This window comes from Anomaloglossus baeobatrachus, chromosome 6 (assembly GCF_048569485.1).
Source record: "Anomaloglossus baeobatrachus isolate aAnoBae1 chromosome 6, aAnoBae1.hap1, whole genome shotgun sequence".
Classification (NCBI taxonomy): Eukaryota; Metazoa; Chordata; class Amphibia; order Anura; family Aromobatidae; genus Anomaloglossus; species Anomaloglossus baeobatrachus.
Window position 1 is genome coordinate 414,412,120 of NC_134358.1, and position 26,654 is coordinate 414,438,773.

Here is a 26,654-nt window from a genome sequence, read left to right on the forward strand (position 1 = left end):
GGCTATGTTTAGACTATTTTCACCTTTGGATGGTTCTGATTTTTACTTTCTAGTGATGGGTAGACTTTAACAGCAATTTACACCTTATTATTTCTACTAGGTTTTTTTTTTTTACAAGATTAGGTTTACTGTTATTACATCAATGTTTTTTTTTCTTTGTTTTTTTTTACTGTTGGAAAAATAGCAGATTCCAAATCCAATCATAAAATAATGCTAAGTAAAGCCCTGAAGTGGTTAATTCTGCTGACCGTGGCCTGACACACTGCCATACAGATAATGCTTTAAACATCTGGTGGCTCTTATTTGTCCAGATGTTTGTCTTCAGCCCTCCGTTAGAGCTCGGCACTGGGCTGTATTTGGTGCAATATGTAATACTATCCAGTTCCTGTCCTGATTTAATACTTCCCATTGATGAGCACTGCTGTCTTATCAACTTCCGAGAAAAAACACAAAAAGCAATCGGGTGACAGTTTCCAGGATGAGATAGTCGAAGGTTCACCAGCGTACAGACGTCAGATGCATAGATGTGGTGGCTGACCAAGGTTACATGATGAGCGAGCCCTAATATGCTAGCTAACAAACCATAGTAATAGTAAAATAGATTTTGACACAGTTCAAAAAAAGCTTGAAAATTACATTTCATCATACTGAAAATCAATAAATATATATCACGTCCTCCTCTTTTCCTCATGAATCATTTTGGTTCCTTTACCCAATCTTTCAACATTTCACCCTGCCCTTGTGTAGTCATAAAATGACTTTCCTGGTCTGGAAAGAATAGTATGGTCTTTTAGCAAGACCCCAACCTTCCCCTTTTGATCACAGCACTCCCTTTTCCTAAGTTGTCGCCATCTACCCCCAGAAAGCACAAAGCAGCAAAGTTAAAGCTTTGCAATACTACCTGCACACATTAGTTATCACATCTCAGACCTGATAAGGTTGGTGAACTTATTTTGAAAACCCCTGTCACAATGGCTGTTTAATCTTGATGAGCAATGTAAATCCAGGTAAAGCAGGGATGTAAAACTCAAATACACAGAGGGACAAAATTAAAAACTTGGACAATGTCGAGGGCCAACCTAGTCACGGACCCCATATAGTACACCACACAAAATAATTGGTAGCAGAGAGCCCTCCATAAAGAATAATGTGCCCCAAAATAATAGGCTCTACATAGTCCTCCTACAGAATAATGTGCCCCACATAGTCCTCCTCAAGAATAATGTGCCCTACATAGTCCTCCATGCAGAATAATGGCCTCACATAGTCCTCCATACAGAATAATGTGCCCCACATAGTCCTCCATACAGAATACTGTGCCTCACATAGTCCTCCATACAGAATAATGGCCTCACATAGTCCTCCTACAGAATAATGTGCCTCACATAGTCCTCCATACAGAATACTGTGCCTCACATAGTCCTCCATACAGAATAATGGCCTCACATAGTCCTCCTGCAAAATAATGTGCCTCACATAGCCCTCTGTACAGAATAATGTACCCTACATAGTCCTCCATATAGCATAATGTGCCCCACATAGTCCTACAGAATACATAGTCCTACAGAAAGTCTCACATAGTCTTCCTACAGAATAATGTGCCTCACAAAACCCTCCATGCAGAATAATGTGCCCTGCATAGTCCTCCAAACAAAATAATGTGCCCTACATAGTCCTCCTATCCTACGGAAATGTGCCCCACATAGCTCTCCATACAGAATGGCCCCACATAGTCCTCCATACAGAATAATGAACCCCACATAAACCTCCATACAGAATAATGGGCGCCTCACAGTCTTACACACAGAATAATAGGCCTCACAGTCCCCCATTCCGAATAATGGGCCCCCCCATAGTCCTACATACAGAATAATGGGTCCCCCATAATCCTCCATACAGAATAGTATCACGGGCCTAATAAAATCAGCCTGTGGGCCAGGTTTGGCCCACAGACAAGAGTTTGACATATGTGAGGTAAAATATGAGAGCTCATGTGTCCACAGGTACTCAGTCTCCTCTCATCCAGCCTGACTGACAGCTGCAGCTTGTACTGACCAGAGTGAGATCTCAGCAGGGAAAAGGGACACTGGGGAGCTGTTGATCAGGATAAATGGGGGAAATTGAGTTAAAGGGAACCTGTTATGTTCCCAAATGCTATTACTTGCTGCAATAAGGTTAATCTGCAGGTTAATAACATTATAATGCAGTATGGCCACCATACTGAAAGTGTAACTCCCAGGAGAAGATTGAGTATATTACTCCAGGGAGCTGCCCTGGCACTTTGATTGACAACCTGCTCTGCACAGATGCGCTGCATAATGGAAAGTTCCTACAATAGTTAACAGTCAGCAGGATCTCAACCACCCTATAGCTTCACAACTACATCTTATCTATGGATGAAATGATGGGAACCACATTGCTATTATGGTTTGAATTAGAGGAAACATTTTTGCTGTTACCGTATATGATAAGAGAGCCTAAGAAATCTCATCCATCTTTTAATCTGCTTTCCCAAAATCTTAACCACACTTTTGTAGAATAATCCAATTAGATTAACACTTATGTGATGATAAAGCTGTGGAAAGTCCCACACCGTAGAATGTGTTGTGTGTGGCCATAGAGGAGCTCCGGTGCCTATACAAATAATGCATTATTGAACCCTCCTCCAAGTCACTAACTCAGTCCTATTGAGGCCAGATGTGAAATAATATTTGCAAAGAAAATAAAAAGTAATCAGAAACAGTTATCCGTCATCTTACTTCAACCCTACTCCGCAAGGCAGGAAGTTTAACTTCCCAGAAAATTTCACTTTTTAATGCCTAATTGATGATCTCATATTGGGCAAACATATACTTACAATCAAGTCACCAAAGCACAAAACATACGACATGATCTAATGCAGTGCGTTCAAGAAAAAGTTTTAAAACCGAACTAGTCTGGCAGTTCTTTGAGTTATATCTAAATCTGTTGTTTGATTCTAAAAAAACATGTCTGCTTTCTTCCAGAAACAGTGCCACTCTCATCATGGGCTAGGTTTACATTTGTGCCCAGCCATGTTCAAGTGAAAGAGTCTGAGCTGTAATACCAGTCACACACCCATAACAGATGACACAACCAACAGAGAAATCAAAAAAAGCACATGCAATCTGGAGTTCTGCATTTGTTATATCCTTTTTGTATACAAAAGCACTACTGGACAACTTTTCAACAAGTGAAGTTCAGACAGCTCCGACCAATTGCTCAGTACAATGCAGCTGCGGTGCTCGGAATTACAGGCTGGTTTCAGGATTCATGGATAAGGCAAAAATGATATGTATCCGGCATCCGCAAATAAAAATCACACCATTTATTGAATCATCAAGCATAGACAGTATAGACAGACCAGTCTACGCGTTTCGGGCAAAGCCCTTAGTCTTGGGATGCCGGATACATATCTTTTTTACTACTTGTCAACCCCTTATTAATAGGTTTAGGGAGTTGAAAAAAAAAAAATGATACATCATATTGTTTGGGGGTGCTGTTGGACCATCATATTGTTTGTTAGGATGAAAGAGCCATAACACTGTGTAGGGGGCAGTGGGGGAATCATACTGTTTGGGGGGGTTTGAGGCCATCATATTGTATGAGAGACTGGTGGACCATCATATTGTTTGATGGGCTGTAGGAGCCATAATACTGCATGGGGTGCTGTTGGGAATCATACTGTGTGGGGGTCAGGTTATCCGGGCATCATAATGTGAGGGGCAAACTATGGGAACAACATACTTAAAGGGAACCTGTCATGTGCAATATGCACCCACAACCACGAGCAATTCTGGGTGCATATTGCTAATTCGTGCCTAACCGTCCCTGAATACACTAGCATAGACAAAGAGTCTTTAGAAAAAGTATTTCTAAAGATCTTTTATCGTATGCTAAAGAGTGCGGGGACTAGTCCCAAGGGCATTGCATCCCTTGCTAGTCGGCCCCATTAGCATGTTAGTACGCCCCTGTTGCAGTACTAACATGCTCATGAATGCGCAGCGTCAGAGGATGATCTTACTCACCTTCTCCACTGTCATCGCCGGGTTTCGGCTCAGTGCGCATGATCCCGGAGTTTCGGTCATACGCACTACTTCAGTTTGAAGCCAGGAGGACGCGTACACCCAGCTTTAAAGTGCGCATGAACGAAACTTCGGGGTCATGCGCACTGAGCCGAAATCGAGCGTCGGGCGACGGAGAGGTGAGTGAGATTATCTTCTGATGGTGGCGGAGGGGTGAGTGAGATCATCCTCTGACACTGTGCATTCATTAGCATGTTAGCATGCCCACAGGGGTGTACTAACATGCTAATGGGGTCAACTAGCAAGGGAAGCAACGCCCAGGGGACTAGTCCCCTCGCTCATTAGCATACGATAAAAGATATTTAGATCCTTTTCTAAAGATCTCTTTATCTATGCTAGTGTATACAAGGACAATTAGGCAGAGATTACCAATATGCACCCAGAACTGCTCGTGGTTCTGGGTGCATATTGGACCTGACAGGTTCCCTTTAAGAGGAACTGTGGGGAACTATGAAGGCCATCATTCTGTGGGGGGTAGTACTGTGGGGACATCATAATGTTGGAGTTCAGTGTGAGAACATCATATTGTGTAAGGGAGGAATTGTGGGAGCATCATACTGGGGGTCACTGTGCAGGCAATATACTGTGTTAGGTCAGTGTGAAGACATTATCGTGTTTGGGTTCAGTGTGGGAACATCATATTGTGTCTGGGGGGAATTGTGGGAGCATCATACTGGGGGAGGGGTCACTGTGCAGGCATTATAGTGTGCTAGGTCAGTGTGTGGACATTATATTGTGGGGGTTCAGTGTGGGAACATCATATTGGGGGAGGGGTCACTGTGCAGGCATTATACTGTGTTAGGTCAGTGTGGGGACATTATACTGCAGGAGTTCAGTGTGGGAGCATCATACTGGGGGAGGGGTCACTGTGCAGGCATTATACTGTGTTAGGTCAGTGTGGGGACATTATACTGCAGGGGTTCAGTGTGGGAGCATCATATTGGTGGAGGGGTCACTGTGCAGGCATTATACTGTGTTAGGTCAGTGTGGGGACATTATACTGCAGGGGTTCAGTGTGGGAGCATCATACTGGGGGAGGGGTCACTGTGCAGGCATTATACTGTGTTAGGTCAGTGTGGGGACATTATACTGCAGGGGTTCAGTGTGGGAGCATCATATTGGTGGAGGGGTCACTGTGCAGGCATTATACTGTGTTAGGTCAGTGTGGGGACATTATACTGCAGGGGTTCAGTGTGGGAGCATCATATTGGTGGAGGGGTCACTGTGCAGGCATTATACTGTGTTAGGTCAGTGTGGGGACATTATACTGCAGGAGTTCAGTGTGGGAGCATCATACTGGGGGAGGGGTCACTGTGCAGGCATTATACTGTGTTAGGTCAGTGTGGGGACATTATACTGCAGGGGTTCAGTGTGGGAGCATCATATTGGTGGAGGGGTCACTGTGCAGGCATTATACTGTGTTAGGTCAGTGTGGGGACATTATACTGCAGGGGTTCAGTGTGGGAGCATCATACTGGGGGAGGGGTCACTGTGCAGGCATTATACTGTGTTAGGTCAGTGTGGGGACATTATACTGCAGGGGTTCAGTGTGGGAGCATCATATTGGTGGAGGGGTCACTGTGCAGGCATTATACTGTGTTAGGTCAGTGTGGGGACATTATACTGCAGGGGTTCAGTGTGGGAGCATCATATTGGGGGAGGGGTCACTGTGCAGGCATTATACTGTGTTAGGTCAGTGTGGGGACATTATACTGCAGGGGTTCAGTGTGGGAGCATCATACTGGGGGAGGGGTCACTGTGCAGGCATTATACTGTGTTAGGTCAGTGTGAGAACATTATACTGCAGGAGTTCAGTGTGGGAGCATCATATTGGGGGAGGGGTCACTGTGCAGGCATTATACTGTGTTAGGTCAGTGTGGGGACATTATACTGCAGGAGTTCAGTGTGGGAGCATCATACTGGGGGAGGGGGTCACTGTGCAGGCATTATACTGTGTTAGGTCAGTGTGGGGACATTATACTGCAGGGGTTCAGTGTGGCAGCATCATATTGGGGGAGGGGTCGCTGTGCAGGCATTACAATGTGTTAGGTCAGAGTGGGGACATTATACTGCAGGGGTTCAGTGTGGGAGCATCATACTGGGGGAGGGGGTCACTGTGCAGGCATTATACTGTGCTAGGTCAGTGTGGGGACATTATACTGCGTTCGCTCAGTGTGGGAGCATCATATTGTGAGGGCAACCTATGAAAGTCATCATATTGTTTGTGACAGAAGTACTGTTGGCGTAAATTGTGTGTTAGAATACACTATGGGGTATCCTATATTGTGTGCAGCATTTGGGGGGACACAACAGTGTATGGGGGCAATGCAAGAGGTATCAAAGTATGGGAGACCACTACATGCCGCAATACATGAATCTCTGTGTTTAAAGTGGAGGGGTTTGCTCTTCTGTGACTACACCTGTCCCCAAACTCTGCAGAATATTTTTGGGGAATGGGGAACCAATACAGGCTCTTGCTATGTGACACCACGATTTCTATGTACACCCCTGAGTATACATTTTTCAGTTTTTTTCACATCTCACTATTGGACAACCCCATTAATTACCTTGTGGCGGAGAACAGTAGGTTTATATTAGACAAACAGAATACTTACCGGTCCTTTGCAGGTGGCAGTATTGTTCATCTGCAGACACTCCGGGTGGCATGCCGTACAGATTTCACCATTTTCAATGTATTCTCTTGGCTCACTACAAAGAGAAAATGTAAAAGTTCTGTTCGGTTTTGGACCATATGGAGACAGCAGATATTTTTGTATTATCATCTCAAACTGCAGTTTATTGGTGATGTGACCGTCACTAGAAATCTTGTGTAAGGTTCTATGTAAATCAGGCTGCAAGCTTTGCTTCTAAGGAACAATATTTCCCAATGGAAGTCTGAACGAGCCTTTTTGGCAGTGCAAGGAGCTATAATATTAGAGGAAGGTGAATCTCCAGAAATTCATTTCAGGCAGATTCGCTCATATCGTCCGGAAAATTCAACTTGGTCCAAATAAAATTAGGTCTGAATCGAAAGTGAAGTTTATGTTCTGAGATTTCTCCAGACCTTGAAGCATACTGTATGGAGGGAAGGGGTTACTAAATTAAAAAAATATATCATACTAAGTTGTCTAAGGCCTTGGACAGGCGAGTATAATGTTATTCTTTATTTTAATCCCTTCCCAACTCTATGGATTTCATACATTTTGCACAATTTCTCTATATCAAATTCCAAAAACATCAGATTCCCCAGACTTTTAAATCATTGTAAACTTGTAACAAACTTGATTTATTAATAATCAATTTGCTTAGCTCTAATCTATAACTTCAAATAAAGGATTTGGAGGACGTATTAATAAAGGATCTAGGGATTAAGTGAACCTGGAGATGGTGGAAAGATGGATTGAGACTCCCCTCTTATATGTGCGTAAAGAGCAGATTATTGGGTCTGTTTTTTAAAGTCCCAAATAATTTCGATACTGCTTTTCTGGCATTTGTTGTACTTCTTATTTATGCTTATTGCCGTAGAAAAAAAATAGAGAAAAGATATCTCCCATAGAGTAAGACTGATATGTGTGCTGATGTGTGTGCTTCAACTGAGCCAAAAAAATTCCTGATAAAATGTCAACACTTTTCTACGAAAATCTTAGCGGAATCTATTAAGTTGTGTTTGATATAAATCCTTTTAGCAGTTAGTATAGGAAGGCGCCGGTTATGTTTTCAAGGGATGTGTATCGAGGGATGCAGGAAAAACGCACGAACGGATTAGCAATTGTAAGCTTATATGAAGCACAAACCCTGCTGTCCAATTATATTTCTATGCATTTAATAAATCTTGCATTGACACGGAAATCTAGTTTTCCAGGAAAGCTAAAGGTCTGGCTAAGAAGAAGATTAAAGGTAGTTTGCGTGCAATCAAGAGTTGTGTTCAGTTCATTATGGCTTTTTTGTGTTTTTAGAAACAAGAGACCTTTTTTTCTGAAATGACATCCATATATTACGCAAGTCGTCAAGAAGATGAGCTAAAATTAGGGTTCTAATTAGAAAGTGTTCGGAAAGGATTTTGTGGTGGTCGGTGTAGTACGTTATTAAATTGGAAAAACTAAATACGGAATGGAAAATCCTTCCTTTAGATTAGCTGTGGTATCTCACAGAACAAATGGATTAGTGAAAAAAATACAGCACAGGATTATATAACATACCTTCCATGTAGGTTGCTGGTTACACGCTGATCATACTAGATTTATATTAGCAGTGACGTAACTAAAAACTTGGAAACCCAAAGCAAAGTTTCCAACAGCGTCTCCTATTATCATGGGTTTTTAAAGGTATTGGTCTTCTTATATTGCCTAAGGGACATTTTGACCCCACTAGGCTCCAGAGCCTGGGTGCGACTGCAACCCTACACCTATTATCCTGAATAATAGTCCGGTACTTTATGAAGCAGCATTTTAATTTTATTTTTCTTTCCTCAGTATTTTTGTTAACATCACTCTTGTTTCATTTTTGTTTGCCTTTACAGGTACATACAATTTTGTAATCAACTTTTTATTACGTTTTTCTTTCTTTTTTTACAGCATTCTTCATGCAAGAAAGATAATGTGATAATTTTAATAAAATTAATTTTGCATTTACTCACTTATATAGCGAAATTAATTTTACAGCTGGTTTGATAACCTATAAAAAGGTGTCTTATTACTAAGGTGCCACACAAGAAACATCTCATGATGGGTAAAGCTAATGAGCTGTCTCAACACCTTCACAAACTTATTGTTGCAAAGCATAGTAAAGGCATTGAATACAAAAGAATTTCAGAACTATTGAAAGTTCTAGTGAGCACTCTTGTTGCCATAATCTGGAAGTGGAAAGGCTATCATTTCACCATAAACTGGTCAAAACTAGATGCTTTCCGCAAGATGTAGGACAGAGGAGTGAAAATAATTATAAGAAGAATTTTCCAAGAGCAAAGAGCCACCTGTGGAGAGCTACAAAAAGACCTGGAACCAGCAGGTACAATTGTTTCAAGGAAAACTATAAGTAATGCACTCAACCTCCATGGCCTGTATGCACGTTCACTACACATCTCCTTTGCTGAACAAAAAACAAAAAGCATTTTCCAGCGCATTTAATGTTTGTTCAACAACATTTAAACAAACTTTGTAAATACTTGGAGAATATAGTCTGGTCAGATGAGACCAAAATTGAACTCTTTGGATGCCATAATACATACCATGTTTGGAGGTCAAAAGGCACTGCACATCACTACTAAAAAAAATACTAACAATGAATGTTGGGGGTGGGAATATCATGGTGTGGAGCTGTTTTTCAGCATACGGCACTGTCAAACTTCATATAATTGAAGGAAGGATGAATGGACAAATGTACATAAACATCTGCTGCCATCCACAAGGATGATGAAAATTAAATGAAATTGGACATTTCAGCAAGATAATGATCCCAAACAAACAGCCAAGGAAACTGTCATTTAGTATCAGAGACCAGATAAAGTTGATAGAATGGCCAGCAAGTCACCTGACCTGAATCCAATAGAAAATTTATAGAAAGAACTAAAGCTTAGAGTTTATAGAGGGAACCCATGGAACCTTCAAGAGTTAAAGAGGGTTTGTGTGGAAGAATGGTCAAAATCCCACCTGAACAATGCAAGTGACTAGTTTCTCCATACAGGAAAAGCTGTCATCAACAAATGCTTTTTTACAAAGTATTAAATAAATTTAAAGGGAACCAATCACCAGGATTTTTGTATATAACCTAAAGCCAGAGCTATACTGGCACTATCAGGCAGATTATTTACATACCATTAGTGGTCAGCTCGGATGTTTAGGCTTTCAAATCCAAGAAAGTAAACTTTAAAAAATCAGCAGCTTTTTGATTGGCATTTGCAACTGAGCAGAAAATCTCTGGGTGGGTATTCATATGTATTCCCACCCCCCTGCCTGTTGTTCCTCCCTCTCTGTTCACTATGGTATTATACAAACAAATCACTTTGCTTAAGGACCTGTGGTGAGGTCATACCAATGTGACCAGAAGGGGCGGGGCCTCAGCCAACAAAGCTGGATACCAAGTCACATGGGTATGAACTCACCACAGGTCCCTAAGCAAAGTTATTTGTTTGTATAATACCATAGTGAACAGAGAGGAAGGAACAACAGGCAGGGGGACGGGAGTCCATATGAATACCCACGCAGAGATTATCTGCTCAGTTGCAAATACCAATCAAGAAACTGCTGATTTTTTAAAGTTTACTTTCTTGGATTTGAAAGCCTAAAGGGCACTTTACACGCTGCGATATCGGTATCGCTATCGAGCGTACCCGCCCCCGTTGGTTGTGCGACATGGGCAAATTCCTGCCCGTGGCGCACAACATCGCTAGGCCCCGTCTCACGGACTTACCTGTCTTGCGACGTCGCTCTGGCCGGCGAACCGCCTCCTTTCTAAGGGGGCGGTTCGTGCCACGTCATAGCGACGTCACACGGCAGCCATCCAATAGAAGCGGAGGGGCGGAGATGAGCAGACGGAAGATCCTGCCCACCTCCTTCCTTCCTTCTTTTCCGGTGGACACAGGTAAGGAGATGTTCGTCATTCCTGCGGTGTCACACGTAGCGATGTGTGATGCCGCAGGAACGACGAACAACATCGCTGCAGCAACGATATTATGAAAAGGAGCGACGTGTCAACGATCAACGATTTTGGATGTTTTTGCGATCGTTGATCGTCGCTCCTTGGTGTCACACGCTGCGATGACGCTAACGGCGCCGGATGTGCGTCACTAACGACGTGACCACGACAATATATCGTTAGCAATGTCGCAGCGTATAAAGCACCCTTAAACATCCGAGCTGACCACTAATGGTATGTACATAATATCAGCCTGATATTGCCAGTATAGAACTGGCTTTACCTTATATACGAAAATCCTGGTGATTGGTTCTGTTTAAGTAATCGTGTTCAATACTTTCTGCCTGTCTCATTTCTCATGATTAAATATCACAACATTTTTGGACATCTATGGTTTAATTTCTTTGCCTGTGTGGATTGAATGGGTTGTTACCAACATCTGATGATAAATGCATGTAAATAGCACCTTTAGAAATATATCTGCTTAGAAAATGTTTGATGTGTTCAATACTTATTTCACTCGCTGTATATGTTTTCACCTTTAATTTTATAAAAAGGAAAAAATGGCAATTACAAAATAGCAGACTTGACTATGCAATCTTCTCATCACTTATATAATTCACTTCTATACTTCTTCATTGCTCTGTATTATTTCTGTGAGGGGAACACTAGCAAGGCCTAATAGACATCCGTGAATGCCAGGCCTTCAGCCTATTGCTAATCCACTTTATGTCATGCCGAATCATCAGCACCCCTGTTTCACGTCACTAGGTGTCCAATACGGTGACTATGACTAAGGGGTTAGGTGTCCATGATCGGAGTTATCATCAATATTGATTATTAGAGAGGGGTGCCATGTCTATATTAGAATGGGCACCTGCAAGTGATGGTGTCAGAACTATCAATATATCATAATAGTACAGTGCCTAAGACACACCTGTGTAATAATTATGCTGTCTAATCAGCATCTTGATATTTCACACCTGTGAGGTGGATGGATTACCTTGGCAAAGGAGAAGTACTCACTAATAGAGATTTAGACAAATTTGTGTACATAGAAAAAGTTTTTGATACATAGAAAAGTCTTGATGTACATAGAGAGATCTTTGAGTTCAGCTCATGAAAAATGGGATCAAAAACAAAAGTGTTGCCTTCATATTTTTGTTCTGTGTATTATACCCGACACTCTGGTATAAATACTGTACAGGGAGGTAAATGCATGGTTATCAAAAAACAATGGAGATGTAGATTTACCCAGTTACGTTATTACAGGATACTACACATTCTTTTCCACGTTTAAATGCTTGACAGGAAAAACACTGCGAGGGTCCAGGTCCCCAACAACCATCCGAACACAAGGGATCGCAAATCTTTCCCTCAGCAGCTGCAAAATATGTAAAATGTAAGATATGTAATCACAGCTATTAAAGTGTATACATAAGACCACCTCTTTGAAGGGAACTTGTCAGCTGATTCATTCTGCCAGAACAACGGGCACCGTGAATCAGAGCCTGGCTGGACAATTGCAGCCAGGTATATTAACCTCTGAAAAGCTCCCATAGCAAGATACGTGTCAGACACCGGCAGCAGCACTGGTTAGAGTTGGCTGGTGGCAGTGTCGGACTAGTCTCATCTCTGGCTCTGGTCCCTGGTCAGATCTTCTAACTATACACTGACGAGCAAAAGGGTAACAATGTTTTGAACTTTTGATTTTCAGGCTCCATATCTCACCATCCACTACAGCTTCAAATGTGAGACTACCTTCATTTTATAGACCATCCTCTTTGCTATCTCATACATAAATTTAGATGATTAGTTATGCAGATTTTTCTCATGTCACTTCATTGTTACTGTTTTGCTCCTAAACATCTAAATTTTAATTTTTACTATTTTCTTAGAATTTTGTAAATTCACCTTTGGTTTTCACATTGCCTGAATCCTTCTGGGCATGCTCTAGATTCAAGCATGTCTGGACCAAAATCTGATCCCAGATCTCTTCTACATATTCCCAATATTGGTAAATACTGGTCGACTTACTTAGGCTTTTTCTTCAACTCTATATGAACCACACTTGAATATCAAGATCCATATTAATTGTACTTATTATAAATGTACTAATCAAGTCCTCAAGAATAATATAGATCTATAAACGACCTGAACTACTGCATAGTAATAAAGTTCAAATACCAAGTTGGAATGATATGAACAAAAGAGATATTTTTATTATACACCGATACAAAGTGTAATAGGTGAAACCTCATAAAAACATGCATAAAATACAGGACAGTATGGTCAAAATACATCAAATGTTTCTTAACAAGATATACAGAAGATAAATGATAAATTCATGAGATATCTACAAATGCCATGGCTCATGAATATAAGATTAATTCACCTACAAAGATAGAAAAAAAGACCATGAACATTCAGTATCCAGCGTGTTAAGGCTTTTATCAATTATCACCAGTGGTTATGTGCAGCATATTAGACCAGTGTCAAGATACCAACCAGGGGTAGTCATAGAGACAGTAAAGACCACACTCCCCTGCACCTGACGAAGCTCTGGCGAAACGTGCGCTGGATAATGAATGTTCATGGTCTTTGTTTATATGTATTGGTTCTTTCTATGAATTAATTGTAGCACATGCACTTTATATTTTTCTTACTGATCTCCATTATCTCTCCATTATATTTTTGGGGATGTGGTGATGTGATTGTGGTACTAATTTTAGATGCCAAATGTAGACACATGTCTTAATATGTATACTACACTTATCTCATACTATCTTTGTGGGTGGATTCATCTTATATTTATCAACCACGGCATTCGTAGATATCTCATGAATTTATCATTTATCTTCTGTACATCTTGATGATAAATATTTGATGTGTTTTCACCACACTGCCCTGTCTTTTCTGCATACTTTTATGAGGTTTCACCTCTTGCACTGTGTGCTGGTATATAATAAAAATATCTATTTTGTCCACATCATTCCAACTTGGTATTTGAACTTTATTACTATGCAGAACTTCAGGTCGTTTATAGGTCTATATATTTCTTCAACTCTACCCACAAGTGTTCAGTTGGGTTGAGGTCTGTGCACTGTCGAGGTCGATCCAGCACCTCTCTACTTCACTGTTATTGGACTATTTCTTTGCCAATCTCGAGGTATGCTTTGGGTTGATATCCTGCTTGAACACTGTTGTCCTTTTCATACCCATTGTAATCAAGGTCATGAAGTAACTCATCTCGTAGGATACTCACATACACCTCCGCATTGAGACCACCATTAATTGTGGTCCATTATCCAATGCCTCTGACTTTAAAAAAAAAAACCATATCATAAGGATTCCTCCACCAAACTTGACAGTTCCTTCAATTTCTCAATCTGTTAGCCTCTTTTCCATTGTTTCTTCCAGTCCCATTTGCATCCAACAGACCCTAGTCTATTGACTTTTGTCTCATTGCTCTAAATCACCCATTTCCAATCTTCTATTTCATATGACAACATTCAAGTTGAGGCTTTTCACCTTTTTTCGGGCCACCATTCCAGGCTTGTGTAATGTGTATCGTATCGGTGCTTACATGGACAGCTGTGACCTCACTATTACTAAGCATACAAGCCACCTAAACTGCCGTGTTTTTTCGCCCCAGAACTGATAGCCTTGTGATGAGCCGATTTGTTGACTCCGATATTTTCCCTGAATATCCATCTCTTGGCTTTTGGTTGAATGGACGAACTTCATTTTGTTTTCTTCCAACTGTTAGGGCCTCACATGATGCAGTTTGGCAATTTTCTTGGCCGAGAAACCACTATCGATGAGATGGATGAAACTCTTTCTCTTTTCTTTGGAAACCTTCATCATGGCTCCTCCTTGAATGAAACCATTGACCTTTCCCTACATAAGCCTGGTATGGTAACGCATTGCAGTAATAATCTGTCATCCCTCCCATGTTAGTATATTAGTGAATCACTCCCACCCCCCAGTTTACAATCACATATTACCTTCCAGTAATCATCCCTCCACAAGTCTGGGTTTGGTGATTGCCAGGAGAACATTATTTGACTGACTGCATTGTGCCAACTGTAAAGTTTGGTGGAAGAAGGATAATTCTATGGTGCCTAGGCCCATGGTTTTCCATGATGGGAAATGTTAATGCTTTAGCATAGCAAGACATGTTGGACAAATGTACAGTATGCTTGCAATTTTTTTTGGGAACATGTTGGGGGAGGCCCTTTTCTGGTTTAGTATGACAGTTCACCAGTGCACAAAGTAAGGTCAATAAAGTCTTGGCTGGGTGAGTCTTGTACTGAAGAATTTGACCGGCCCTCACAGAACACTGACCTCAACCCCATCCAACACTTTTGGATATACTAGAACAGAGAGCCCGATCATTGTGTACAACTTTCAGTGCCTCACAGATGTAAGGAGGAGATGGACTCCATATTAATGTCTATCTAGTTAGTATAGGAGGTCATAAAAGCTCCTTCAAGTATAATGTGTAGGTGCCCCATTGTTTTTTTCCTATCAAATGTGTATATACTGTATATATTTTTGTATATATAAGAACAAATATAAATATTGTATTTGTAGCCCTTTCAAAGAAAAGTCCAAAATGTAAATTATATGAAGGAACACAATATTTGATATGATTTCATTATTAGAGAGTAATATATCCGGGGAAGACCTGATTTCTGTATAGGATGAATATTATCTCCACCATAAAAAATATAAGCCCCCAGAGACATCACATTTTTCGAACAGAGGTTATATTATCCCCTACAGAAGTCACCTGCAAGTGCAGAAGTAATATCTGTCCCTCATATCAGCTCCTAATATGAATTTTTAAGGGATTATTTTAAAGGGGTTGTCTGGGCTAAATGTAATGTAATGTTCTCGGGGGCTTTGATTCTCCAACAAAATCAATGTAATACACCACCTGGATATAACCATCTGCAGCCTGTGACTGGGTGCAACAGAGCATCATCAGAAAAGCACCTGACTGGTTTCAGTAGGGGTGGATGGGTATCATTCAATTTTGGCCTCAGGCAGCTGAAAAGCTAAAATCACCCCTGAGTGTTAGGACGGTTTTGTTGTCATCAGTGAGCACAATCTTGCCACATTGGCTTACATTGGGTCGGTGCTGGCCAATCTCCCTAATATGACCGGTACTGGCTTTTAGAAGATTTTGCTTACCACAGTCTTCAACATTTTTATTTTGCAACATTAGGTTTTTTTGCTGCTTTGTTCTGAATATACTGGTCCAGTTCATTGTGTCAAGATAGCAGACATTTTTATTCATTTTAATTATGATGTCCCCATCGCTCACTTCTTTGAGAGATCGTAATCCCAGTGCTGATATTGATAGATTGGTTATACCAAGGGAATATCTCCCACTAGAATATAAAAGACAGAAATTATGAGATTTCCACAGGGAACTTTTTTCTAAGTAATACCTAAGACTTTCATGTTGGGAAGACATATTTTGTGTCCCTTTTATCACATATTGCAAATCAGGAAACCATGATCACTCGACACTCATTCGCTCCTCATCCAACCGCCTCCAAGACTTCTCCCTAGCATCCCCTGTCTTCTGGAATTTGGTGCCTCAACACATCAGACTATCTTAATAATCCAGGTAGGAGAATGAAGCGGCAACTCAACCTGGTGGTTGGCAAACTTTTAATCTGTATTTACAGCAGACAACATATACGGGGAATGGAGGGGGGGTGCGTGGACGGCAGACGGATGACAGCTGTTTCACGCTGTGGCTAGCGCTTTGACATCAAACTATCTGCTACACTTGCAAGCTTCAAATGGAACTTGAAAACTCATCTGTTCAGAAATGCCTATAGTCTTTAATGATCCCACCACCTCAATACCACCGAAGCTGCCGCCTCATCATTGCTGCTGCCTCACCACTGCTGGAGCTGCTACCTCACCACCGCCAGAGCTGCCACCTCACCACCGCCGGGCTGCTGTCTCACCACTGCTGGAGCTGCCGCCTTACCACCATTAGAGCTGCTGCCTCACCATCGCTCCAGCTACCGGCATCACCACCACCCCACCTACTGTCTCCTCCCCAATATCCTATAGAATGTAAGCCTGCAAAGACAGGGTCATCTTCCCTCTGTACCGGTCTATCTATTGTAACTTGTATATGTATTTTGTATGTAACCTCTTCTAATATGCAGCACCATTGAATCAATGGTGCTCTATGAATAAATAATAATAATAATAATAATAATAATAAACCATGCATGGTCTGCAGGCCAATAGCCGCCTTAACATAAAAAAACAGATTGCACAATCCATTATTGTCTTCACCCTTGACTGCCAACCACTACATTTCTGCCAACCAGAATGCCTAGAATGTTCTGATTTGCAGCCTGGTGTTGTCACTAGCCAGAAAACTGTAGTCCTATTTGAATGGCTTTGGGAGAAATCACGGGCACCAGGAATCAGATGTGTCTAGTACGACAAGTCAATAGTCAACAGTGTTGACATGTTGGGAAAGATTTCATATCAATTATTGTTATGCAAATGAGCTCTCATCCATAAGGAAGGAAAACTGTCTTTCTATTGCTAGCGGGAGGTGGCTATGCTATAAATCAATGTTAATGATACTTTAACAAGCCTTGCAACATAACTAAGGATAGCTGGCACTAGAGTTCAAGTCTCCTTCCTCTCTGAAGAGGCAATTTGCATATTAAATTTCCAAGACAAGCATTCAAGGCATTTAAGTCTCCTCATACTGGCTGTATCAGTAAGGCCATAAAGCCCACACAAACCCTATGTAACAGGGTAGGAGAATATATTGGGATATATATTACATTTATTGGGAGATATGTGTCCTTTTCTTTTGGAGGAGGCTCTAGTTTTGCTCATATCCCTTGGGATATAAAGGATAAGGTTTCTACCTGTGGAAAGTGACATGCCAGGTCTAGACTAGTCCAACACTAAACATGATTTCTTTATACATATGAAGACTATAGATTGTAGACCTCTGGCAGTATATGTGGTGGATTTGGGCTTTTGGTTATATGACTTTTGCATTGTAGTCAAGGACATTTCTGTTCAGTTGAAGCGTTAACGATTATAAATATCAGTTTTAAAAAAATATTAACTAGAACTGAAATGTACTTACTATTGTTTAATTCTGCCTCTGATTATTTCAAGATTTTCAAAAATACTTAGATCAGTTGCATTTCTTGGCCACCACTGAATCATCAAAAAACCTGTGTTATCAACAAGGGGATATCATTATTGTATTAGTACATGTTCATTTACATTTTATATAGTAATTCCAAATCTAAAAAGAGATACAATTCATTTTCTGTCCAAAATTCTTCACATTTTTCCATGAAATCTGCTTACTCAGCCCTATTCGTGTGATGGACACAAAGGTGGTCAGATCTTGAAAGCCATAAAATTTATAGGAAAGGAGCCCTTAACGCTCTGTAAATGGCGACTTCTGTGTCCTAAGGACCTACCTGATATTTCTCGGATTGTTCTTAGGATGTTCAGTTTAGCTGGATCCATCTTTGGTGTATTGGTATAAGGATCCCTAAAACAGACATTGGTTTAGATTTGGTTAGTGCAGAAACGTAATGTGCAGCGGAGTCAGATGATATGAGGCTATGTGACGTCAGAAATGGAAATCGGATAGCACTCCTCTCTACTATCGAAACAATGACAGGAAGTACAACTGTATCATAATAAGTTTTAGAATTTATTTTTGATGTGGGAAGGGTTTGAATATTTAGATATGTAATGGTATATTCTAAGTACCTTCAATACCTATGCAAGAGTTCAAGTAGACAGGATAAACGTTCTGCTCACATACTGCCTGATCCTACCACCTGTATCTCTGTATCCAGGCCTCCAGTGAGGATGTGCTGAATGGACTTGTGATCACTGCAGCTAATCAGAGGCTGCATTGGTTACATGTTTACATGTGTCATCACTGAAGGTCATGATACAGAGACTGGCACCCCTTGTCAAAGCATTGATGTCACACAGAATTTTGCACAAACTTCGCGGACTGTCATAGCGGCGTCTGGCTCTGTTGACATTGCAGATTCTGACACTCTTCCTGGTGGTTTCTCTGGTATCTTGGATCAACTTGCATCAACCTGCTGTGTGCTGACTCATAGGCAGGCAAGCAAGAGTTAATTTCTGCTGGTCTGCTTGCTCCTTTGATCACATGTTCTGGGGAGTCCTGTCACATCTGCTCCCCTCTTATTTATGCTGGTTGAATCCTTCTACCCATGTCAGCGCCAGCGATAGTTTATTCTATGTTGTTCTGTGAGCTTTGGTGTCCCAGACTTTCTGGAGATTGTTGTGCTTATTCTTTGGTGTGGAGTTTACCCCCTGTTGTTTATTTGCTTCCCTCCTGCTATTGTGTTTCCTCCTGAATCTCTTATCATCATTACCTTTGTGTATGTACACAATGTGACACAGAGTTTTTGTTTTCCCTTGTCTATCTTTTTCTGTGGGTTTCATCACACTCCTGTCCCATCTCTCCCTGGTGGGAGGGTGAGGGGGAATAGGATCAGAACTGGTCAGAAGCAGGACCAAGAAGGAGACTTAGTCATCTCCACCATCAGGAGTATCCCAGAGATTAGGCATAGCATAGGGCCCCATAGCTTGAGGGACAGCCTAGGAGTCCCGATTCCCTGCTATCCCATAGTCATAATGACATTTGTCAGTGGATGGCTAACGTCAATATACAGATATATGTATATTTTTTTTAATAAACTGACAGCATATCACATATCAGTGGAAATCCGACCTATAAAGTGAATTGCAATATGCTGCCGAAATTTGTACAATCATGGTGTCCCTCCTGCAAGAAAAACAATGAAGAGATCACAGCGCTATACCATTGTTGTGGCCCCTTCCTTCCAAAGACAGGTTGGGGTACCATAGGCCTGACTACCACTGACCACAATGGTAATAGTTATTTATTTCATGTACAGTAGAATTGATAGAATTAAACTAATTGCGTACAATTTGAACAAATTAAGTAATTAAAATATATATATATATATATATATACAGTACAGACCAAAAGTTTGGACACACCTTCTCATTCAATGAGTTTACTTTATTTTCATGACTCTGAAAATTGTAGATTCACATTGAAGGCATCAAAACTATGAATTAAAACATGTGGAATGAATTAGTTAGAGAAGTGTGAAACAACTGAAGATATGTCTTATATTCTAGGTTCTTCAAAGTAGCCACCTTTTGCTTTGATTACTGCTTTGCACACTCTTGGCATTCTCTTGATGAGCTTCAAGAGGTAGTCACCGGAAATGGATTTCGAACAGTCTTGAAGGAGTTCCCAGAGATGCTTAGCACTTGTTGGCCTTTTTGCCTTCACTCTGCGGTCCAGCTCACCCCAAACCATCTCGATTGGTTCAGGTCTGGTGACTGTGGGGACCAGGTCATCTGGCCTAGCACCCCATCACTCTCCTTCTTAGTCAAATAGCCCTTACACAGCCTGAAGGTGTGTTTGGGGTCATTGTCTTGTTAAAAAATAAATGATGGCCCAACTAAACGCAAACCGGATGGAATAGCATGCCGCTGCAAGATGCTGTGGTAGGCATGCTGGTTCAGAATGCCTTCAATTTTGAATAAATCCCCAACAGTGTCATCAGCAAAGCACCCCCACACCATCTCCTCCATGCTTCACGGTGGGAACCAGTCATGTAGAGTCCATCCGTTCACCTTTTCTACAAAGACATGGTGGTTGGATCCAAAGATCTCAAATTTGGACTCATCAGACGAAAGCACAGCTTTCCACTGGTCTAATGTCCATTCCTTGTGTTCTTTACCCCAAACAAGTCTCTTCTGCTTGTTGCCTGTCCTTAGCAGTGGTTTCCTAGCAGCTATTTTATCATGAAGGCCTGCTGCACAAAGTCTCCTCTTAATAGTTATTCTAGAGATGAGAAGGTGTGTCCAAACTTTTGGTCTGTACTGTATATATATAACATATCAGAAGTTTCAAAATACAACTCCAAAAATAAAAATGAATTCCATTAATCTTACAAACTGATATCGGACTTACCCAGTTTCTGCAAACTGCAGGATGTTAATATTTCCAGTAACTTTTGTACAGTTTTCAAAAGAATCAATGTTTGTTGCATTTATTGATAGGGCATGTTCTAGAGCTCCAAATCCAATACCTTCACAAACTTTATCTGAAAGAAAACAAGCAAATACCGTATTTAGTGGAACATCACTTTTGATTACCTAAAAGCGGATCAGTCACTAGATTTCATAGTACCATCTGCATACATTAATAAATTGATTTCTTTAACCTGATGAGGTAGATGTACTTACTTTGAAAATCTATATTAGAATGATAAAATAATCTTATATATTAAAATGAGCATTTTTGTCCGGCTAAAAGTAAGAGTTCACCAGTCTAAATATACAGTGCCTTGCGAAAGTATTCGCCCCCCTTGAATTTTTCAACCTTTTCCCACATTTCAGACTTCAAACATAAAGATAAAAAATTTTCATTTTATGGTGAAGAATCAACAAGTGGGACACAATTGTGCAGTTGAACGAAATTTATTGCTTATTTTAACCTTCTGTAAAAAATAATAATCTGAAAATTGAGGCGTGCAATATTATTCGGCCCCTTTACTTTCAGTGCAGCAAACTCACTCCAGAAGTACATTGAGGATCTCTGAATGATCCAAAGTTGTCCTAAATAACTGATGATGATAAATATAAGCCACCTGTGTGTAATCAAGTCTCCGTATAAATGCACCTGCTCTGTGATAGTCGCAGTGTTCTGTTTAAAGCACAGAGAGCATCATGAAGACCAAGGAACACAACAGGCAGGTCCATGATACTGTTGTGGAGAAGTTTAAAGCTGGATTTGGTTACAAAAAGATTTCCACACCTTAAACCATCCCAAGAAGCACTGTGCAAGCAATTATGTTGAAATGGAAGGAGTATCATACCACTGCAAATCTACCAAGACCCGGCCGTCCCTCAAAAATTTCATCTCAAACAAGGAGAAGACTGATCAGAGATGCAGCCAAGAGGCCCATGATCACTCTGGATGAACTGCATAGATCTACAGCTGAGGTGGGAGAGTCTGTCCATAGGACAACAGTCAGTTATACACTGCACAAATCTGGCCTTTATGGAAGAGTGGCAAGGAGAAAGCCATTTCTCAAAGACATCCATAAAAAAATTTGTTTAAAGTTTGCCAAAAGCCACCTGGGAGACACACCAAACATGTGGAAGAAGGTGCTCTTGTCAGATAAAACCAAAATCGAACTTTTTGGGCACAATGCCAAACGATATGTTTGGCGTAAAAGCAACACAGCTCATCACCCTGAATACACCATCCCCACTGTCAAACATGGTGGTGGCAGCATCATGATTTGGGTCTGCTTTTCTTCAGCAGGCAGGGGGAAGATGGTTAAAATTGATGGGAAGATGGATGGAGCCAAATACAGGACCATTCTTGAAGAAAACTGTTGGAGTTTGTAAAAGACCTGAGACTGGGACGGAGATTTGTCTTTCAACAAGACAATGATCCAAACAGAAAGCAAAATTTATAATGGAATGGTTCACAAATAAACGTATCCAGGTGTTAGAATGGCCAAGTCAAAGTCCAGACCTGAATCCAATCGAGAATCTGTGGAAAGAGCTGAAAACTGCTGTTCACAAACGCTCTCCATCCAACCTCACTCAGCTCCAGCTGTTTGCAAATGAAGAATGGGCAAGAATTTCAGTCTCTCCATGTGCAAAACTGATAGACACATACCCCAAGCGAATTGCAGCTGTAATCGCAGCAAAAGGTGGCGCTACAAAGTATTAATTTAAAGGGGACAAATAATATTGCACGCCCCACTTTTCAGTTTATTATTTTTATAAAAGTTTAAAATAAGCAATAAATCTCGTTCAACTTCACAATTGTGTCCCACTTGTTGTTGATTCTTCACCATAAGATTACAATTTTTAATCTTTATGTTTGAAGCCGGAAATGTGGGAAAAGGTTGAAAAATTCAAGGAGGCCGAATACTTTCGCAAGGCACTGTATATTTAGTCTATACACACCCATCCTGACTGACAGCTGCAGCTTGCACTGAGCTGTGTGAGATCTCAGCAGCATGGAGGGACACTGAGGAACTGTCAATCTGGATAAGTGGATGGAGAATTAGTAGCAAATTTTCCCTAAAAAATTGTTGAACCTGGCAAATTCAAATTTCAAAAAGTTCTACTGCTAATACATAAGATAATTGAAATGTAAGAATTTTTAGAAAGAAAGAATACTGGATTCACAATCATCAATATTTTCTACGTATCATCCGATCATATATCACCTTTATTTGAAATGATCCATGAAACAAAGGAAACGGTGAGCTAATCTAAAATTTCTTTGCAACATTAATATTCCACTGGTATAAAAAGAACAAAAGACACTTTATTTCCATATTGAAAGCACCATAAAAAATGTAAGCTTGCGTATTTACCCTGTGTACATGGTCCATCACACTTTTTACAGATACGGACACCATGCTCCTCTGTCTCATATGAAAACTGATCACAAGTCCGAACACAAGATCCATGGTCTGTCACTATGTAATTATCTAGGACATAAAAATACAAGTTTTATTAAAATTGCAGATTATTGATCAAATGTATTAGAAAATAAATAAGACTGAATAAAAATTAAAATAAAAAAAGTGGATTTGTGGTTGACAAATACTGAACAATTCAATACACATACAATAATTTCATATATTATATTTAGGCTACACAACAAAATTTCACTTACCCCTTCCTACTGTGTTTCCCCAAAAATAAGACCTTCTCCAACCTTAGTTGTTAAGGCCAGAGTAAAGGTACCGTCACACTAAGCGACGCTCCAGTGATCCCACCAGCAACCTGATCTGGCAGGGATCGCTGGAGCGTCGCTACACGGGTTGCTGGTGAGCTGTCACACAGGCAGATCTCAGCAGCAACCAGTGACCAGCCCCCAGCCAGCAGCGACGCGTGGAAGCAATGCTGCGCTTGGTAACTAAGGTAAATATCCGGTAACCAACCCGATATTAACCTTGGTTACCAGCGCACACCGCTTAGTGCTGGCTCCCTGCACTCCTAGCCACAGTACACATCGGGTTAATTACCCGATGTGTAGTCTGGCTATGTGTGCAGGGAGCAGGGAGCCGGCACTGACAGCGTGAGAGCGGCGGACGCTGGTAACGAAGGTAAATATCGGGTAACCAAGGAAAGGGCTTCTTGGTTACCCGATATTTACATTGGTTACCAGCGTCCGCAGAAGCCGGCTCCCTGCTCACTGCACATTCAGTTGTTGCTCTGTCGCTGTCACACACAGCGATGTGTGCTTCACAGCGGGAGAGCAACAACTAAAAAATGGTCCAGGACATTCAGCAACAACCAGCGACCTCACAGCAGGGGCCAGGTTGTTGCTGGATGTCACACACAGCAACATCGCTAGCAAGTCGTGCCTCAGCAGCGATGTTGCCATTGATGTTGCTTAGTGAGACATGGCCTTAACGGGAAGTCAAGCTGCTCAATTTCTCAGGACCCCTACTATCTTATGGACCCCAATATTTGTATTGTGAGGTTAAGATTGTGTAAAGGACCTTTGGTGACTCCAGTCATGTGACCAAAGGTCTTTTATTTGCAGGAATGTAAAAGAACTGAACAGGAGACAGGCTGGTATGCAGGACTGGCATTAGGGAGAGTAAATTGGCTAATTTCAAAGGGCCCTATTCTCCAATGGGCCCCAGAATTTATATCCAGATGATAACTCTGCTCAAATACCTTTGTGACATCACATCATGTGAACTAGGTTGTCACCAAAAGGTCTCTTAATTGCAGGAGTTGTCTAAGGCTGAAGAGGAGACAGGCTGGTGTGTATATGCAGTGTGTGTCTGTGTGTGTGTGTGTATAGGTAGATAGGTAGATAGGTAGATAGATAGATAGATAGATAGATAGATAGATAGATATGTGTTACACGCAGGGTTTGGAGAGTTTTGTTCATGTGCCAGAATGCTATATGACTTATATATTCGAATAAATGTTGATTTTATTTTTGTTCAAGAATAAATGTGGATTGTTGTTCATGTGAAAAAATAAGACATCCACTGAAAATAAGCCCTAGCCCATATTTAGGAACAAAAAATAATAAAACACCCCGTGTTATTTTTGGAGAAACATGGTATCTAAATGGCATTGGCATACAATAAACTACCAAACAGCAGGTAATATTTAACCCGATACTGGTATTCACAAAGGTAGTGGACTTGGCCAGATGTGCCGTACAATTCATCAAAAATAACACGTAATAATGCCTATAAGGTTATACTCAAGGGCCTTAAACCGTCAATGGCAATGAGTAAGTCCAACTAAAAGCAAATCAGTAATGGCTTTGATTGAGGTTAGTGCTCCACAAAATTCGAAACATAGTAAAGGGTTAATGAACTGTACCTATTTTACATCAGTAGCACTACTGCAGTACTTTTAATGTGCACAAATAGGCGATCGTAGAATGGAGTAGTTCTACTTACGTCGACACTTTGTTACACACGAGGCACCAAAACTGTATTTCCCAAGAGGGTTATGTTCCATCACATAAGTATTGAAATTGTATAGATGCAGTGGAGGACAGCTTTCAGTGCAGGTGTCACCATCTCGAAACCGGCGGCAAGCCTAAAGAAAAAAAGTGTCAGACAAGGATTTTATAATAGTAAAACCTGAATTCAATGCACATAAAATATAAGTTCAAAAGCTCTTTGTATTACCAGGCAGTCTGTTTCTTTTGGACCTGTACAACCAGAAGCACACTGACTGTGACAACAATCACTAGGCATTGGTCCCCTGCATCGTCCGGGGCATTGCTGGGCGCAATTGAGTTTTGTACCTAAAATTAAAAAAATGTAATACATTTTTCACAGGAAGAATTCACATATTGAATCTAATCACCTATATTACCATAAAGTTGTATGATACATAGGTAAACATATACACAGTAAATACACACATAAGCAATCCTATCAATACACGCATGCATACCTAAATGCACATACATTTATAAAGTCTTGTATATACAAAATTGTGCGTAAGAGGAGAAAAAAGCAGGTGACATATTTAAGGTTGTAGGATAGGAATATTGCTCAAATTCACTTTTGCTCATCTCTACTTTAAAGAGCAATCTGTCGATGGTACATATCCTAATAGATCGGAAACTGCTCATAGTGTCGATGGATTTTTCAGTCATTTGACATTAGACACCTAATGGGTAAATTAAGGTCATAAACTTAGAAATTAAGGTTTGTAATGGGTCCAAATCTGAGTCAATGAGAGCACCCAAAGAAAGAGCTGTAGGATATTCATAAGTTAGACTTGGATAAAGTGATGGCTTGGGCATTAAGGTGGCAGACGAGGTTCAACGAGGATGCCTTGTAAACATAAGCATCTGGTCATTAACAGTATGTGAGGATCATACGTTCTAGATGGAGTAAAACTAGGAGAGTCACTTCTAGAGAAGAATCTTGGTGTAGTTGTAGATCACAGATTAAATAACAATATGTAATGTCAATTGACATCTTCAAAGGTCAGCAGAATAATGGTCATTCCAGGCATTACCATCTGGAATATGCAGATTAGCTCTGTACCAATGGATAGAAAGGTTGCTCTGTAGTTAGAAAAACTACAAAGAAGAGCTGAAAAACTGATAAGGGGCATAGACGATCTTACTTATGAGGAAAGATCAAAATTATTACATTAATTTAGTCTTGAGAAGATTTGTCCAAGGAAGACATGATTAACGTGTAAAAGTCTATAAATGGCCCATACAAAAAAAATATAGTCAAGTGCAATTCCATGTAAAACTCCCATAAAAGCCAGAAAGCA

The 26,654-nt window shown here is 40.7% G+C and overlaps 1 protein-coding gene across 2 annotated transcripts in view; it reads right to left on the reverse strand.

Annotated features, from left to right (window-relative positions):
- The window catches only part of EGFR (epidermal growth factor receptor), a 282,394-nt gene that overhangs the window by 53,062 nt on the left and 202,678 nt on the right, over window positions 1–26,654 (reverse strand). For both annotated transcript variants that reach the window (XM_075315153.1, XM_075315155.1), the window contains exons 6-14: window positions 25,544–25,662; window positions 25,310–25,451; window positions 23,246–23,362; window positions 20,815–20,947; window positions 18,233–18,306; window positions 17,887–17,977; window positions 15,936–16,135; window positions 11,991–12,120; window positions 6,719–6,812 (exon numbers count right to left, since the gene is read on the reverse strand). In XM_075315153.1, the coding sequence (XP_075171268.1) occupies window positions 6,719–6,812; window positions 11,991–12,120; window positions 15,936–16,135; window positions 17,887–17,977; window positions 18,233–18,306; window positions 20,815–20,947; window positions 23,246–23,362; window positions 25,310–25,451; window positions 25,544–25,662 (1,100 nt within the window). The remainder of the gene's footprint in view (window positions 1–6,718; window positions 6,813–11,990; window positions 12,121–15,935; window positions 16,136–17,886; window positions 17,978–18,232; window positions 18,307–20,814; window positions 20,948–23,245; window positions 23,363–25,309; window positions 25,452–25,543; window positions 25,663–26,654) is intronic.